Source organism: Ranitomeya variabilis, chromosome 1, assembly GCF_051348905.1.
Source record: "Ranitomeya variabilis isolate aRanVar5 chromosome 1, aRanVar5.hap1, whole genome shotgun sequence".
NCBI lineage: Eukaryota > Metazoa > Chordata > Amphibia > Anura > Dendrobatidae > Ranitomeya > Ranitomeya variabilis.
The window spans coordinates 1066152347-1066171585 of NC_135232.1; the positions used below are offsets into that span (position 1 = coordinate 1066152347).

The 19239-nt window shown below is 42.3% G+C and overlaps 1 protein-coding gene across 3 annotated transcripts; it reads right to left on the reverse strand.

Annotated features, from left to right (window-relative positions):
* Positions 1-276: 276 nt before the first annotated feature.
* LOC143793180 (toll-like receptor 1) lies at positions 277-18348 on the reverse strand. 3 transcript variants are annotated; one of them, XM_077279912.1, is made up of 2 exons: positions 18206-18348; positions 277-2877 (listed from the first exon to the last, which is right to left on the reverse strand). In XM_077279912.1, exon 2 carries the CDS (start codon positions 2848-2850, stop codon positions 499-501), a length of 2352 nt encoding a protein of 783 aa, XP_077136027.1. In that variant the 5' UTR covers positions 2851-2877; positions 18206-18348; the 3' UTR covers positions 277-498. The 3 variants fall into 3 exon arrangements, with proteins under 3 accessions (XP_077136027.1, XP_077136028.1, XP_077136026.1); XM_077279913.1 differs by having other exon boundaries at positions 18200-18348; XM_077279911.1 differs by having other exon boundaries at positions 18181-18348.
* Between the last annotated feature and the right edge of the window lie 891 nt (positions 18349-19239).

Genomic DNA, 19239 nt, shown 5'->3' on the forward strand with positions numbered 1-19239 from the left:
GGAGGGAGTTTGCTGCACTGAAAGCAAAGGGGCCGAATAATATTGCGCGCACCAGTTTTCAGTTTTTGAATTTCCACAAAAAATTAAAATAACTATTAAATTTCGTTCAACTTCACAATTGTGTTCCACTTGTTGTTGATTCTTCACCCAAAATTTACATTTGGTATCTTTATGTTTGAAGCATGATATGTGGGAAGAGGTTGAAACGTTTCAGGGGGCCGAATATTCTCGCAAGGCACTGTATATATATATATATATATATATATATATATATATATATATATATATATATATATATACTGTATCAGGTATGGACATATTTCTGCAAGGTTTATTTTTTTGTTTACATAAAGTTTTCTTGCCACTTACAACCTGAAGATGCCAAAACTTCACAACTAATCATCACTTAAAAGCTATGTGCAAACAGCCCCTTACATTATTGCCCCCCAATTTGTATAACACTGTATGTACTAATACTGCTGGTTTCTCATAATATAGTCAATTTAGCACAAATATTTCTTCATCCTCCAAAGCAATATTTGTTTGGATGGCTTCTCTGAGATTCGCCCAAAATAGGCCATGTTTGCGTTTATCCTTTGGCCACTCCATATAAGTTCTTTGTTTCATGATAGCTTTTAATTTACTATATTTGTTTGGTATAAGATACTGAGGTATTGGATCTAATAAAACGAGAATTAAATTATCAGAATTCTTGCCAAATAATGAATGCTGGGCAAAATACAGCTCATAATGGCACCATTCACTTTGAATGAAATTTGGAGAGAGTACGAAGATAGACTTGAAACTTTTTTCAATGCAGTTGATGATATTTTCCATTATAGATTTTCCTGGAATAAAATCTCTTTCATGGTGGCAGATTTTTAAGGAGTTATCACCTTTTTCAAGATTTGGAAGCAATAATTTTTTTACCCATTCGTAATCTTCTTGACTGTATGAGATGAATGCATGAAAACTTTTACCCATTATGGCTTGATCATTGTAAACATTTCTTATCCTGTATTTCCTTCGAAGCCATTGGAAAATCATTCTAATGTACCAAGGCAAGTCAAAATATTTGCAGAGAACAAACATAAAAATCAGGAGGACCGCCATGGTGCCGACAATGATGCCTACTAAAATGAATACATTACAAGATATTTCAGAAGGGTGGAAATTCTTAAGCATAACTCCATTGTGTTCTTGTGGATGCTCACATATAAAAGATTGAGGCCATCCTTCAAGATTTTCATGTAAGATTTCTGCACTGCTAATGAATTCTCGTAATTCACAATTACATCGATATTTATTTTTTCCGAGAACTATCTTCTTAACATTTTGGCATTTTGTAAATTGTTCCTTGGATGGGGAATAGATTAAATTTTCATCAAGGCTCAGGTATATTACATTTTTACTTAAGTAACTGCAGTCAGGTATGTGGCTTAATTGGTTTGATGATAAGTGTAGCTCCTTTAAAGCTTTTAAATGGCGAACCTCTTTGCCGACACTTGATAATTGATTGTTGGAAAGGTCAAGTACCTCGATATAGATAGGTAGACAATTAAAGGCAGAATCTGTAAGCTTGTTTCTAGAAAGGTTCAGAACAAGGAGACTCGGTGACCATTCACAATCGTTATTGAATTCAGAATATAGTCTATTACCACTGACATCTAAATGCTTTAGAGATTTCATTGTGGAGGTCATTGAGGTTATACGTGATAGTCTTTCTAATACATTATTTTGTAAATTAAGGAGCTTAATATTACCGAGAGTCTGACACTTTTCAAAAATCACATCTGTGAGTTTGTTATTGGTTAATATCAGGGAATGGAAAATGCTAGGTGAAGGAGGACAATAAAAGTATGAAATTTCTGCAGCAGATATAGTAAGGTTCTCTACAAACATTTCTGATAATATTTTTATGGGATGTTCCACGGAACCGTAAAGAAAGACTTGTGGAAAAACATTTTCAATCGATAAAGACTTTAGTGAACCTGCTGAAAAATTAAACTTCCCGTACTCAAACTCTTTTATGATTGTAAACCTACAGATGGACAGATGTTCAACTGTTGAACGCCAGGAAATTTGTAGAATTCGGGCCATTTCATACCAAGGCATTGTGATATCGCTGAGAATTAGCTTGGACACCTTGGATTTCTGGATCACCGAATAAATTTGTAGAACCTTATCAGAACAAGTTTCCTCACATATTATATTGGAGATTTCCAGCATTGTACAGATGTTAAAGTCATCGTATAATAGATGAGTAGAGTCTGTTAATGTCTGCGGTAAAACCACATGTAACTTTTCTGTATGTAACGCTTGGAGGCTACCAGCTTCATATTGCTGCAGATGTTCAAACCCCAAAAATAAAGTTTGCAATTCTTGGTGTGCAATATTCAAGAAATCAGTTCGTTCTATCTTAGTTGCACTCAATCCAAGATGTCTTAATTTCGTTAAGGAGGCAAATTCTTTGCATAGGAACGTAGTTTCAAAGAAATTGTAGGACATGTTTAGATGAGTAACACCTTTGATATGATGTAGGGAGCTGCAATTCATGGTCCGCAGCTTATTGTGTGAGATGTCCAACTTTTGTAGAACAGTTTGAAGTTGGAACACAGAGAAGTCCAAGTCTTCAAGTGCATTATAAGAGAGATCCAAGATCTGTAAGTTAGGATATGGCTGAAATGTACGTGGTTGGAGTCTAGTTATATTGTGATGACTTAAATCCAACTTTGTTTCGAGGAAGGAAAGTTTATCAGGCAGATTTTGAGCGTGTTCTCCAGTGATACTGACCACTAATGCATATAGCAGAATAAACTTCAGCAACCATCTATGATTTGAATCTGACATGATGAAGATTTTCTTCACAGTAAAAATCTGTAAAAAAAAAGCAGAAATAATTAAATATGTTGATCCTCACTCCATTAAATATTTGACTCTCCCTCTTCTTGGATGTGGCACTGCATGAACACCCATCATAGGTTCCTACTTTCCAATGTGTGGTTGTAGAAATTTTATTTTGACATTTAATATATCATGATCTATTGCGAAGTTTAGTTAAAGTTTGATATATCAGTTTAATGGATATAATATAAAAGCTCCATAGAACTAATGCTGCCATAAAACAAGGAGAACCTAAAAAATGTCAATTACACACGGGATAACTCTGTAAGGAACATTGGAATAGGGTGTGAAGACGTGCTCACCTGATGAGTTTGTGGCTGGCACAAATCCTATAAATAATGTGTTGTAATTAGCTGCTGCAGTCACCACGATAGAAGGAATAGCTTCTTCTTTTGAATGTACAACAATAAATGATAGCAGTACAGACATATCAAACTTTTAGAAATTCAGTTACTTTTTTATTGTTTTTATTGATGCCTTTCAGGTTTGGTCCGAACTTGAAACGCGTCAATAAAAAAACTACCTGAACTTCTCCAACAGTATGGAACTAACTTTCAGGAAAAGGAATTATGAAAGAATGGGCGAAAAATAAAAGTGAACAACTCTCTATATTTTCCTATATAGACTGCAGAATGATAATACTCATGTATGTGAAGAAGTAGGAACTATTCACTACATGGTCAGTGTATGGCAATATTATTCAGAATGTTGGTGTTTTTGTTGGTGTCCCTGACTGTGTATTTAGGTGTGCTTGTGGTGCATTTTTATTTTGCTTTTTGTGTTGATGGTGTAACTTATATTTTACATGGTTTGGCACTTGTGTGGTTATAGCTTTACTTGATAGTTGTAGAGTAAAGAGACTTTCTTGCCTTGTCTACATAATTCCCTAGCAGATGCTCAGAGTTTATAATTATTAATTTCCTGATTATTCATTACTTTGATCAGAGCTCCATGTTTCCCGTGTTTCTGATATAGAGCTTTCAATTGCCTGGAAAGAGATTTAACAGTTCACATGCTTGCTGCAGGGAATATCCCAGGGTTTTCCCCCAACAAGTTTTATTTGCATTTTTAATGCGAAAAAAGCACAGATTTACTTACTTATTGAATACAGAAAGTTAAGGATTATGTTCATGTGTCGGGCCGAAGTGAGACTCAGACATAGCGCAGCCTACTGCACCAGAGCTTGCACATGTAGGGGGTAGATGAAGACGTCGCGGCTAGAAGGAGTTAACATGACTAGTGTTTTATGATAATGTGTTGTTATATGTTTGATAAAGTGTTGCATTCTATCATTATGGCTGGTTTGTGTCTCGGTTTTCCTGAAGGTTCTACCTCAAAGCTATTCCCGGGGATTGGGGAGATCTGTCCTTTAGAACCATTACAAAGCATAAGGATATAGTTTGCATCACAGAGTAGTATACAGTTAACAGCTTGGGATTAGCCCACTAGTTGGGAGGGGTTAGATCAGATATTAAGGGAAGCACTTCCTGCTTTAGTCAGTCAGAGAGAGGGACTTGTAGTCAAGAGAGAGTGGAGTCAGGCTGATAGACTGATTCAAGTGTGTAAGTGGAGTTCTAAGGAAGTGCTAGATACTGACTGTGGGTTCAACGACAAAGGATGCAGCAGGGATGAAAAAGTTCTGTAAGTACCAAGTCTCATAACAGAATGAGGACACATCTTAAGTTTCGTGAGGAGGCCGGGGCAGTTTTTGGGCTAGGGACTAATACTAAGTGCCATATCTCAATCTTCCCTGTGAGGAAGATGTTGGCTGGGTCTCAGTTAAAGGGAAGGATGGTGGGCCTTAGGGAAGCTGTTATGCAATATAGAAGGTCCCTGGTATGAGCAGAAGCTGTTGAGGTGGGGACAGATTGGGCAGAAACCGGACTTGTACCCCTCTTCACTCACATAGAAAGCTCAAGTACTTGCTAAAACCTGCAAATTATACCATAGGTCAAAGTAAGGAGGCTTTTTTGATGAAGGGGCGGCATTTAGCAAGAAGTCTCGGTTTGGGTAGTCTTAAATGCTGTGGAAAGTATAAAATGCAAATGATAGAGGAGGAGAAGCTGAACAGATTTGTGCATAGGTTTCTAGGAGATTATTCAGTATAACTTGTGCATATTAAAGCAGCACTCCTCCTCCCATCATAATTTGTATCCGCTTAATATATTGGAATCATATTATATAGCATTGTGTTCTTACAATTGCTCATTTTGCCTTTCTACCCAGCTAATTCTTCCCTTTTCCATTAGGTTTGTGACATCACATGATTAATAACTGACTAGCTGTAGCCTTCTAGGCTACCAATAGAGACAGGAGATCAATTTTGTTTGCACAAGTCATGAGTCACTGCAAAAGTCCCTGTCATGTGGGAGGAGTGGAGCACCTGGGCCAGGAGATGAAGAGGGGTGTGATGGTGTGATATGCTATGTGGGTATCATTTTTGTGTATATTTCTATTTTACTTATTTTCATGGTGTTTTCTTGTAGAAGGAGTTATTTGCTAATTGATGAATGGCTGTTGCTGCCATCTGATATCAGCCCCACAGCACTGTATTGTATGCTAATGACATGTTGACCTACCTTGTTGAAACAATGAGCCCCTGAGACCTTCCCCCTCCTGACCTGTGAATGAGGAGGGAGACTTAAAATATCAGGGAGGTGAGACACAGATGAGTCCTGTGTGGAACCAATATGTGAAGACAGCAGGTGAGAGAGAAAGAAGAGTATATGGACTATGTTATCCTCTGTCTGCTGGATTGTTGGACTTTTATCCTGTTACTGAACTGCATTTGTGTTCTGGACTATTGTATCCTTTGTGTGGTGGATCGTATATGGACCTTTGGTATTTTTGCCTAAATAAAGGTCTTGGAATTGTTTACTATACTCTAGCTCTGTTGATTGTGTGGTATCGGAGAAGGACTCCGTGACAAGGGGAATGATAAATGAAGGGACAAGAGTCTTTCTGTTTCTACATAGAGAATAGAAATGAGAAGAATTAACTGGGTAGAAAGGCAAAATGAGCAATTGTAATTACACAGTGCTATATGATATGATGGCTGCAATATATTAAGATAAAAACTTTGATGGGAGCGCTACTTAATCTGAAATTACTTCTCATCACAGCTTAGAAGTCAAAGGGGTGGTCCTAATCTGTGAATGATAGTTGTAAATGTGTGCATACCTAAACACAGGAAGGCTGTCAGTCACTGATTAGGACCACCCACTTGACATCTAAGCTCAGAATATGCTGGTGTTTCAATGCATAAAAAGAAGTTATACTGAATAATCTCTTACAAACCCACCACTGTTCTTGGCTAAATAATCTTTATCTAAAAAACAATTTTACCTTAAAATTTCCACAGTTCTGTACTTGGCTGACTTCAGGGAACACACAGTAATACTATGCCCTTTTGAGGTTAAAAAAATTTGCCAAATAATTTAGAAGTAAATTGTCGCATTCCCCATGACGAACAAAGTTTGGGAGCATCATTTTTCATTACTTAAAGGGGTTGTCTGGTCCAAACCAAAAAAGTCTGCAGTCACTCTGTGTGATGTGACTGTAGACTTATGAATCCCCCCAGTGTATGCACTGTGTGCTGTGGATTTCACTGGCTTCCAACCTGGGACCGTAGGAAATGTATGAGTTATACATACCCCTGCCCAGTGGGTGCGGTCTTGCTCTTCATACACTTGTATCGAGCAAGGCCACGCCCTCAATTTGGCCACGCCCACTGGCCAGCCGTGTCACTAGATGGGGCAGCCTCTGTTTTCTTCAAGTGTATGGAGAGAGGCCACACCCACTGGATGGAGGTATATATACTGTAACTCATACATATCCTCTGGCCCTGGGTCTGAAACTGGCAAATTCCCGCAGCTTGTGCACTGGGGGATTCATAAGTCTGCAGTCACTCAGACCGGACTACCCCTTTAAAGCCGTACAGTACCACTGTTATTCCTAGAAATTTATGAATAATGTGACAACTAGGTACTGCCATTTCTCCTATGAAAGACGTGTGTACCTACACTGTCAAAACTGATTGGACAATGTGAGAGTGTGCAGAGACACCCCGCCACTGGTAATATCAAGTTGTCCATTTAATCAGTAATTTTTAGTTTGGAATATCAGAAGAACAACAATTGATGAGTTATAAGAAGAGATGCCCCAGTATTGCCTTCTTATATGGGACTAGACTGTGGCCCGATTCTAACGCATCGGGTATTCTAGAATATGCATGTCCCCGTAGTATATGGACAATGATGATTCCAGAATTCGCGGCGGATTGTGCCCGTCGCTGATTGGTCGAGGCAACCTTTATGACATCATCATCGCCATGGCAACCATTATGACATCTACGTCGATACTGTGCCCATCGCTGATTGGTCGAGGCCTGGCGGCCTCGATCAATCAGAGACGCGGGATTTCCATTATGACATCATCGTCGCCATGCTGTGCCCGTCGCTGATTGGTCGAGGCCTGGCGGCCTCGACCAATCAGAGACGCGGGATTTCCAGGACAGACAGACAGACAGAAAGACAGACAGACAGACAGACGGAAAAACCCTTAGACAATTATATATATAGATTATGTACTAAAATGGATGTGTCAGGGGAGGTGAAACGTCTTCTTTAAATAAGATACTCTCTGACTGCAGCCTCCATTTTTTTCTTAAAGGACTTTTTTATACCTAAATGTAGGTGCTTTGGGCTAAAAAACATTGTTCCAATTGGGTTTCATTAAAAATGTTGCACCGTATTGGCATTTACAGGCTCCTTTGTCTCCCTACATATTCAACTTTGATGTGGTCTGTGGCCATAACTTAGCCAATTTAAGTTCACAAAAAGACAGATAAAAGATCCACAAACTCTCCTGTCAGAGTGAGCTCACTGACTGATTCTCAGTTAACTCATTCTGCAACCAACAAGAGACATGTGCTATACAGAGGCTAAAGGTCCAAAGGTGGACAACCCATCAAAGATCTGCAAGGAGATGGACCAGCGGCCATGTTCCCCCTGAGGACATCAGAGCTACTGTGGTCTTATAACAATTGTAATTCCCCTGTGGGCTGCAGTAATAACTAACGGTCACAAGATGTCACTGTCTAGAATGCAGGTGAAGTTTGCCTAGTAACACAACAGGCAGAGAGCTACTGGAGGGTTAACAGCCAGGTCAGTTCGGGAGGGGGACTAAGGCCATGTGCACACCTTCAGTATTTTTCACGTTTTTTTCGCGTTTTTTCGCTATAAAAACGTGATAAAAACGCGAAAAAAACGCTAACATATGCCTCCTATTATTTACAGTGTATTCTGCATTTTTTGTGCAAATGTTGCGATTTTTTCCGCGAAAAAATCGCATCGCGGAAAAAAAAGCAACATGTTCATTAAAAATGCGGAATTGCGGGGATTCCGCACACCTAGGAGTCCATTGATCTGCTTACTTCCCGCACGAGGCTGTGCCCACCATGCGGGAAGTAAGCAGATTATGTGCGGTTGGTACCCAGGGTGGAGGAGAGGAGACTCTCCTCCACGGACTGGGCACCATATAATTGGTAAAAAATAAAAGAATTAAAATAAAAAATAGTGATATACTCACCTTCGATGTCTTCCCGCCTCTCCGCTACATGCTACCGCTTCGGTTCCTATAGCTGGTGTGCGGTGAAGGACCTGTGATGACGTCACTGTCTTGTGATTGGTCGTGAGCGGTCATGTGACCGCTCACGTGACCGCGACGTCATGGAAGGTCCTGCGCGCACACACCAGCTATAGGAAGAGGAACGGACGTCGCTGAGGAGATCGTCTGGGTGAGTATAACCATTTTTTTATTTTTTTAATTATTTTAAAACATTCTCTCTTTTACTATAGATGCGGCATAGGCAGCATCTATAGTAAAAAGATGGTCACACTTGTCAAACGCTATGTTTGACAAGTGTGACCAACCTGTCAGTCAGTTTTCCAAGCGATGCTACAGATCGCTTGGAAAACTTTAGCATTCTGCAAGCTAATTACGCTTGCAGAATGCTAAAAAAACCGCGAAAAAAACGGAAAAAAACCGCAAAAAAAAAATGCGGATTTCTTGCAGAAAATTTCCGGTTTTCTTCAGGAAATTTCTGCAAGAAATCCGGACGTGTGCACATACCCTAAGTGTTAGTGGCAAGTCCAAAAAGTGACAAGTCAGTTAATGCGAGGGCAGGAGTGCATATGCGGCAGGAATAGTGGGCTGCTAGGGACGATGTGAGCTCAACAATCGGAACAGCAGATTGCCATAAATACTATCCGTGTGATTCCATCTAATGGCCAAGGGCAACCTTGAGATGGACGTCTGGGTTCAGGGGCACGCTCAGCTTGTGAAGCTAGATGAAAGGATGGACTCAGACTACATGGGATGGAAAGTATCGCAATCCAGAAATGTTGCTAGAGGTGAGGAAGATCTTCAAGGGCTAGTAAAGTCAGAAAGGAGATATGCCACCTATCCCGAGAACCAGGGCTAAAGTTGTATCCAGTACCTGAAAAATGACATCCCGTTGGGCCTTATCCTTTATACCTGCTTGTATATACTGTACAGACTGCTATTCTCTAAGTAAAAGTTTGGCTTTTATTAACCACGTGTCTCCTGGATTGTTTGCTGCCCTGGTTCCAGAAGAGGGATTCCTGGACTCAGAAGAGGCCTGCAGGCCAGAAGTAAGTGGGAAACACCACATACTCAGCAGCACACCAGGACTGACACATACCCTGTCTGTACCATGTCGGAGCGAGTGGGGACTGTAGCTTGCCCATGACTACCTCGCTTGGACATCTTACAGATCAATGTAAGCAGAGCTCCTAACTCTAGTGATTGCTAAATGCAGGCAATTTAGTTTGTGGACAATTCAAGTAGTTCTGTAAAACACTGACATGCATTGGGGCATATTTATCAAGCTAAATGCTTCTGAATTCTTGTTTAATTTTCTAAAAAAATAATCAGCCTTTTATGACTTACACACTATTTATTATGTGCGTTACATACTTTTGGCCCCTTGTCTGACAAGGAGATTTGGCCATTGCTGAAAAGAGCTGCGGTTTGAAAGTTTTGGTGCAAATTTTTGGCACACAGTAAGCCAACTGATGAGGGGGTGTAAACTTAGATGAGACAGTGTAGAGAGAGTCTAGAGAGGCTCCAGATTTATCAAACACCATGAACAAGTTGGCTGGGTGGCCTAGCTGGTGACTTACTGTTTGTAAACAGCAAGGCCACCTCTCATTCCATATACTCCACATGGTCCATTATAGATCATGACTTCATCTTCAGGCCTCAAAGCTTGAGGGAAACCAGACCTCACTGAAATCTCTGATAGCCCACAGGTGCTCTACCCATCTCTATATGCGGTGCCCCAGGGTCCTGGTCGTCGCAGTGGTTTTGCTTTCCTCTCCGGGAGAGTGATGCTACGTTTGGAGGCAAAGAAGGATTACTGCATCCAGGTACCACAAACATGCAACACATTTCATACTCCAGACCACCAGGGGGAGCTTCTGCTCCTATTTATTAGGTCACTCCCCATATATATATATAACTGGTAGTCTGTAGGGAAAGTTTGTTCAGTTCCTGGCAGAGCTCCAGAGAGGAGTTCTGTTAGTTGCAGACCAGAGTCTGAGGAGGACAGAAGGTTAACCCCTTTCTGACATCAGACGTACTATCCCGTCGAGGTGGGGTGGGCCCGTATGACCACCGACGGGATAGTACGTCATGCGCGATCGGCCGCGCTCACGGGGGGAGCGCGGCCGATCGCGGCCGGGTGTCAGCTGCATATCGCAGCTGACATCCGGCACTATGTGCCAGGAGCGGTCATGGACCGCCCCCGGCACATTAACCCCCGGCGGTATAGGGAAGCATCGCGCAGGCAGGGGGCTCCCTGCGGGCTTCCCTGAGACCCCCGGAGCAACGCGATGTGATCGCGTTGCTCCGAGGGTCTCCTACCTCCCTCCTCGCCGCAGGTCCCGGATCCAAGATGGCCGCGGCATCCGGGTCCTGCAGGGAGGGAGGTGGCTTACCGAGTGTCTGCTCAGAGCAAGCGCTGGTAAGCCTGCAGCCCTGCACAGCAGATCGTCGATCTGACAGAGTGCTGTGCACACTGTCAGATCAATGATCTGTAATGTCCCCCCCTGGGACAAAGTAAAAAAGTTAAAAAAAAATTCCCCACATGTGTGTAAAAAAAAAATAAAAAAAATATCCTAAATAAAGAAAAAAAAAAAATATTATTCCCATAAATACATTTCTTTAGCTAAATAAAATAAAAAAAACAATAAAAGTACACATATTTAGTATCGCCGCGTCCGTAACGACCCAACCTATAAAACTGCCCCACTAGTTAACCCCTTCAGTAAACACCCTAAGAAAAAAAAAAAAAAAACGAGGCAAAAAACAACGCTTTATTATCATACCGCCGAACAAAAAGTGGAATAACACGCGATCAAAAAGACTGATATAAATAACCATGGTACCGCTGAAAATGTCATCTTGTCCCGCAAAAAACGAGCCGCCATACAGCATCATCAGCAAAAAAATAAAAAAGTTATAGTCCTGAGAATAAAGCGATACCAAAATAATTATTTTTTCTATAAAATAGTTTTTATTGTATAAAAGCGCCAAAACATAAAAAAAATGATATAAATGAGATATCGCTGTAATCGTACTGACCCGACGAATAAAACTCCTTTATCAATTTTACCAAACGCGGAACGGTATAAACGCCTCCCCCAAAAGAAATTCATGAATAGCTGGTTTTTGATCACTCTGCCTCACAAAAATCGGAATAAAAAGCGATCAAAAAATGTCACGTGTCCGAAAATGTTACCAATAAAAATGTCAACTCGTCCCGCAAAAAAACAAGATCTCACATGACTCTGTGGACTCAAATATGGAAAAATTACAGCTCTCAAAATGTGGTAACGCAAAAAATATTTTTTGCAATGAAAAGCGTCTTTCAGTGTGTGACGGCTGCCAATCAAAAAAATCCGCTAAAAAACCCGCTATAAAAGTAAATCAAACCCCCCTTCATCACCCCCTTAGTTAGGGAAAAATAAAAAAATTAAAAAATGTATTTATTTCCATTTTCCCATTAGGGTAGGGTTAGGGTTAGGGCTAGAGTTAGGACTAGAGTTAGGGCTAGGGTTAGGGTTAGGGCAAGGGTTAGGGCTAGGGTTAGGGTTAGGGCTAGGGTTGGGGCTAGGGTTAGGGCTAGGGTTAGGGCTAGGGTTGGGGCTAGGGTTGGGGCTAGGGTTAGGGAAAGGGCTAGGGTTAGGGCTAGGGTTGGGGCTAGGGCTAGGGTTAGGGTTAGGGCTAGTGTTACGGCTAATGTTAGGGCTAGTGATAGGGCTAGGGTTATTGCTAGGGTTAGGGCTAGGGTTAGGGCTAGGGTTGGGGCTACAGTTAGGGTTGGGGCTAAAGATAGGGTTAGGGTTTGGATTACATTTACGGTTGGGAATAGGGTTGGGTGTGTCTGGGTTAGAGGAGTGGTTAGGGTTGCTGTTGGGATTAGGGTAAGGGGTGTGTTTGGATTAGGGTTTCAGTTATAATTGGGGGGTTTCCACTGTTTAGGCACATCAGGGGCTCTCCAAACGGGACATGGCATCCGATCTGAATTCCAGCCAATTCTGCGTTGAAAAAGGAAAACAGTGCTCCTTCCCTTCAGAGCTCTCCCGTGTGCCCAAACAGGGGTTTACCCCAACATATGGGGTATCAGCGTACTCAGGACAAATTGGACATCATCTTTTGGGGTCCAATTTCTCCTGCTACCCTTGGGAAAATACAAAACTGGGGGCCAAAAAATCATTTTTGTGAAAAAAAAAAAGGATTTTTTATTTTCACGGCTCTGCGTTATAAACTGTAGTGAAACACTTGGGGGTTCAAAGTTCTCACAACACATCTAGATAAGTTCCTTGGGGGGTCTAGTTTCCAATATGGGGTCACTTGTGGGGGGTTTGTACTGTTTGGGTACATCAGGGGCTCTGCAAATGCAACGTGACACCTGCAGACCAATCCATTTAAGTCTGCATTCCAAATGGCGCTCCTTCCCTTCCGAGCTCTGTCATGCGCCCAAACAGTGGTTCCCCCCCACATATGGGGTATCAGCGTACTCAGGACAAATTGGACAATATCTTTTGGGGTCCAATTTATCCTGATACCCTTGTGAAAATACAAAACTGGGGGCTAAAAAATCATTTTTGTGAAAAAAAAAAGAATTTTTATTTTCACGGCTCTGCGTTATAAACTGTAGTGAAACACTTGGGGGTTCAAAGCTCTCAAAACACATCTAGATAAGTTCCTTAGGGGGTCTACTTTCCAAAATGGTGTCACTTGTGGGGGTTTTTAATGTTTAGGCACATCAGGGGCTCTCCAAATGCAACATGGCATCCCATCTTAATTCCAGTCAATTTTGCATTGAAAAGTAAAATAGCGCTCCTTCCCTTCCGAGCTCTGCTATGCGCCCACACAGTGGTTTACCCCCACATATGGGGTATCGTCGTACTCAGGACAAATTGCACAACAACTTTTGTGGTCTAATTTCTTCTCTTACCCTTGGGGAAATAAAAAAATGGGGGCGAAAAGATCATTTTTGTGAAAAAATATGATTTTTTATTTTTACGGCTCTGCATTATAAACTTCTGTGAAGCACTTGTTGGGTCAAAGTGCTCACCACACATCTAGATAAGTTCCTTAAGGGGTCTACTTTCCAAAATGGTGTCACTTGTGGGGGGTTTCAATGTTTAGGCACATCAGGGGCTCTCCAAACGCAACATGGCGTCCCATCTCAATTCCAGTCAATTTTGCATTGAAAAGTCAAATGGCGCTCCTTCCCTCCCGAGCTCTGCCCTGCGCCCAAACAATGGTTTACACCCACATATGGGGTATCAGCGTACTCAGGACAAATTGCACAACAATTTTTGGGGTCCAATTTTTTCTCTTACCCTTGGGAAAATAAAAAATTGGGGGCGAAAAGATCATTTTTGTGAAAAAATATGATTTTTTATTTTTACGGCTTTGCATTATAAACTTCTGTGAAGCACTTGTTGGGTCAAAGTGCTCACCACACATCTAGATAAGATACTTAGGGGGTCTACTTTCCAAAATGGTGTCACTTGTGGGGGGTTTCAATGTTTAGGCACATCAGGGGCTCTCCAAATGCAACATGGCGTCCCATCTCAATTCCAGTCAATTTTGCATTGAAAAGTCAAATGGCGCTCCTTTCCTTCCGAGCTCTGCCATGCGCCCAAACAGTGGTTTACCCCCACATATGGGGTATCGTCGTACTCAGGACAAATTGCACAACAACTTTTGTGGTCTAATTTCTTCTCTTACCCTTGGGGAAATAAAAAAATGGGGGCGAAAAGATCATTTTTGTGAAAAAATATGATTTTTTATTTTTACGGCTCTGCATTATAAACTTCTGTGAAGCACTTGTTGGGTCAAAGTGCTCACCACACATCTAGATAAGATACTTAGGGGGTCTACTTTCCAAAATGGTGTCACTTGTGGGGGGTTTCAATGTTTAGGCACATCAGGGGCTCTCCAAACGCAACATGGCGTCCCATCTCAATTCCAGTCAATTTTGCATTGAAAAGTCAAATGGCGCTCCTTCCCTCCCGAGCTCTGCCCTGCGCCCAAACAATGGTTTACACCCACATATGGGGTATCAGCGTACTCAGGACAAATTGCACAACAATTTTTGGGGTCCAATTTTTTCTCTTACCCTTGGGAAAATAAAAAATTGGGGGCAAAAAGATCATTTTTGTGAAAAAATATGATTTTTTATTTTTACGGCTTTGCATTATAAACTTCTGTGAAGCACTTGTTGGGTCAAAGTGCTCACCACACATCTAGATAAGATACTTAGGGGGTCTACTTTCCAAAATGGTGTCACTTGTGGGGGGTTTCAATGTTTAGGCACATCAGGGGCTCTCCAAATGCAACATGGCGTCCCATCTCAATTCCAGTCAATTTTGCATTGAAAAGTCAAATGGCGCTCCTTTCCTTCCGAGCTCTGCCATGCGCCCAAACAGTGGTTTACCCCCACATATGGGGTATCGTCGTACTCAGGACAAATTGCACAACAACTTTTGTGGTCTAATTTCTTCTCTTACCCTTGGGGAAATAAAAAAATGGGGGCGAAAAGATCATTTTTGTGAAAAAATATGATTTTTTATTTTTACGGCTCTGCATTATAAACTTCTGTGAAGCACTTGTTGGGTCAAAGTGCTCACCACACATCTAGATAAGATACTTAGGGGGTCTACTTTCCAAAATGGTGTCACTTGTGGGGGGTTTCAATGTTTAGGCACATCAGGGGCTCTCCAAATGCAACATGGCGTCCCATCTCAATTCCAGTCAATTTTGCATTGAAAAGTCAAATGGCGCTCCTTTCCTTCCGAGCTCTGCCATGCGCCCAAACAGTGGTTTACCCCCACATATGGGGTATCAGCGTACTCAGGACAAATTGTACAACAAATTTTGGGGTCTATTTTCTCCTGTTACCCTAGGTAAAATAAAACAAATTGGAGCTGAAGTAAATTTTTTGTGAAAAAAAGTTAAATGTTCATTTTTATTTAAACATTCCAAAAATTCCTGTGAAACACCTGAAGGGTTAATAAACTTCTTGAAAGTGGTTTTGAGTACCTTGAGGGGTGCAGTTTTTAGAATGGTGTCACACTTGGGTATTTTTTATCATATAGACCCCTCAAAATGACTTCAAATGAGATGTGGTCCCTAAAAAAAATGGTGTTGTAAAAATGAGAAATTGCTGGTCAATTTTTAACCCTTATAACTCCGTCACAAAAAAAAATTTTGGTTCCAAAATTGTGCTGATGTAAAGTAGACATGTGGGAAATGTTACTTATTAAGTATTTTGTGTGACATATGTCTGTGATTTAAGGGCATAAAAATTCAAAGTTGGAAAATTGCGAAATTTTCAAAATTTTCGCCAAATATTCGTTTTTTTCACAAATAAACGCAAATTATATCGAAGAAATTTTACCACTATCATGAAGTACAATATGTCACGAGAAAACAATGTCAGAATCGCCAAGATCCGTTGAAGCGTTCCAGAGTTATAACCTCATAAAGGGACAGTGGTCAGAATTGTAAAAATTGGCCCGGTCATTAACGTGCAAACCACCCTTGGGGGTGAAGGGGTTAAAGGAGCTGTGCATGCCCTCAGAGCTGCAGCTCCCAGAAAGAGACATTGAAAGGCAGAACTGTATTGCAGCGAGCGTGAAGGAAGTTGAAGCAAAGGAGAGGATACCAGAAGGGGACCAGCCCCGCTCAAGCTGTCTCCTTCTGAGGCGCAACATCCCGGTAGCCAGAAGACCGAGGGAGTAAGGACCTCTACGCCTTATTTCAGAGACCGGCAGGACAGCTAATTGCAGGTTACCTGTCTGCACCTACACCCAGGAGGCACGGTGACAACTACAGAGCCGGATCATCTAAGAGATCCTATAAACAGGCTCAAGTCACCAGTCATACGGGTATTGTCCTATCCTATACGGGGGACAGAGAGAATGAAACACCACATCTGTGAGACCCTTATGTGAAGCCATAGGCAGTAAGGGACTACACCACTGCGGCGCAAGGGAAGGCTACTGATTTCCACCTGGACAAGGGGACTCTGGACTTGCCTCCAAACCGGCCGGACTCTGCCTGCCCTGTGATCTGGTGCCCTGGACTGTGGATGGTGAAGTCTTCAGTAAAGGTAAAGAGACTGCAACCTTGTGTCCTCGTTCTTCTCTGCACCTCTCACCATACCACCATCTACACACCTGGAAGCCCTGGGGACATACTGTAGTTTACCTGTGGGAAGGTATACCATCTAGCTGCCATAACATCACCAGCGGACCCCTTAAAGCAGCGTCGGTCACCCTGACCAAATACCTCAGGTGGTGTCACGAACATAAACTCTATCCCTTTAAAGACCTTTCCCTTGTACACGGATGTCCCAGGGCCACGGACCGGGTCATCCACTGTGACATCCCCCTGTGAACTGCAGGACCCGGTACCGAGTACCCCACAGCCCTTGGGGGGGGGGGGGGGGCGATCCATATACAGGAGCCATCTCCTGCCTCCATTAGGTGTAAGTTCACCACCATCATCCACCACTGACTCTCCAATGGTTGTCCAACCTTTAGGGCTGACAATGTCTTAACCCATTACTGGTTAATGACAGCCAGGTCCATCCTGTTATACCTGAGAGGTTATGTGCGCTGAGGGCACTGACTTCTGTAAAGTGTAGAAGTGCAGAGAAGCTGCCTCTTTCCATTCTGCACAACTGTAGAGTTACAATAACTTTGATTTCCGTAAAGAAAGAATCAGCTCAGTTTTTATAGTTTATCTTCTTATGAAAAAGCAACTTAAAGGAGTTGGCCTCCACTATTTTGTCATTTAGGCTACGTTCACATTTGCGGTCAGCGCCTCAGCGTCGGGCGCCGCAGCGTCGCCGCATGCATCATGCGCCCCTATATTTAACATGGGGGCGCATTGACATGCGTCGCACTTGCGTTTTGCGCCGCATGCGTCACTGCGGCGCACGCGTCCGGGCGCAGAGGACGCAGCAAGTTGCATTTTTGCTGCGTCCAAAATCAATGAAAAAAAGGACGCATGCGGCGCAAAACGTAGCGTTGTGCATGCGTTTTGCTGCGTTTTTGTTTGCGTTGTGCGTTGCGGCGCCGACGCTACGGCGCACAACGCAAATGTGAACGTAGCCTTAGAATAGGCCATCAATATCTGATTTTTTTTAGGGGGTGCAAAACCCCGCATCCCTGCTGATAAGCTGCCAACCAGAACTTTTCAGATGTTGCTAGAGCACAGCAGCTTTGTCATTTCTAAAGTGGCTGCGGTGCTACAGATCCATCCCAATTCAAATTAATAAGAGGGATCATGGCCACTATACAGTAGTAAGATGAGCTGCATCCAAGAACTTCCGGCCGCCTCCAGTAACGACTGATTGGTGGCGGCGGTGCCGGGTGTTGACCCACTGATCAGATTTTGGTGGCTAGGCCATCAATAGCAAAGAAAATTCTGGTCAAACTCTTTAATATGTAAAAATGTAGTTAATTGGGAACATAAACATAAAATAACATAAAAAACGAAAAGTCTAACATAAAATAAGAAAATAAAAAATTTCCAGCACCTGACAAACTACATAAAGTGGGTGCTGGAAACCTCCTAACACTATCCTATGGCTGCCTGAAATTAAAATCCAATAATTCTACTGGTCATCGCAAAAGAAAGAAAAGAAAAGTTCTATCTACTAGTTACCTATGTCACGTGTGCCCACCTGTACCTGAGTGATGAGGTTTCCTTTGGTTATTCTCCCATGGTTTAATCTTAGCACTCTAGGGTCTTTGCGAGGAGACAGAGCCCAAATTGTAGTTTCGGTTTCTGCTGCTGCATTACTTGCGCTGCTGTGATTTGCTGTGTGGATTATTTGCCTTTTTCCTCATCCGTGTTTCCTCTTCAACAGCTCAGTTCCTCCTCCCTGAAAAGCAAATTCCTCCCTGCCTTATTACTGTGATTCATCAGAGCTCCTCGTGTTACTAGATGAGGTTACTTCTATAACTTATTACCCAGCGCAGAGGTCAATAGCCTGCAGTTCTCCAGAGGCTGCAATACTACAGCTCCCTGCCAGGGTTGCCAACTGTCCAGATATTCCAGGACAGTCCGTAAAAGTAGAGCACTTTTTTGACCTGTCCGTAAATGTTTTTTTAAAGTGTCCATGATATTTTTGAAGTCAAAGAAACTTGTACAGATTATTTTGACTGTAATTATCATCATTTTACAGTTTACAGTGAATGCAGCTGATTAAATATCAGAATTATGGCCTGTAGACATGGATCACTTATAATCATAATGATTTAGGCTGGGTTCACATTGCGTTAACAGCAGCCCGTTCAACACATACGTTAACGGGCTGCTGTTAACGCAAGTGCCTGTATGGCAGCGCACTAGCGCAGATAGAGCATCTGCTAGCTCTATCTGCGCTAGTGGTGACGGATCCGGAAACGCTGCAGCCCGCGTCTCGGGGTCCTTCACTCAATGACAGCACATGGCTAGTGCACGACCATTGTGGGCGTGCGCTAGCGATGCGTCCGACATTGGATTCAATGGCGGCCTTAACGGACTGCGTTACACCGCGTTATGCCGCAGTGTAACGTCCGTCTAACGGACGGGTTTAACGCAATGTGAACCCAGCTTATTATGGCTTTACAATGTGTCCGTAAAAAAAAATATCTGTCCGTGATCTTTTGATAAGTTGTCCACTAAAAATGAAAAGTCAAGTTGGCCACCCTGCCTCTGGTCCATTTGTTCTTCGTGAGA

Bases quoted from the DNA above. Each gene is read 5' to 3' on its own strand.
- LOC143793180 (XM_077279912.1), bottom strand. From the start codon at position 2,850: ATGTCAGATTCAAATCATAGATGGTTGCTGAAGTTTATTCTGCTATAT.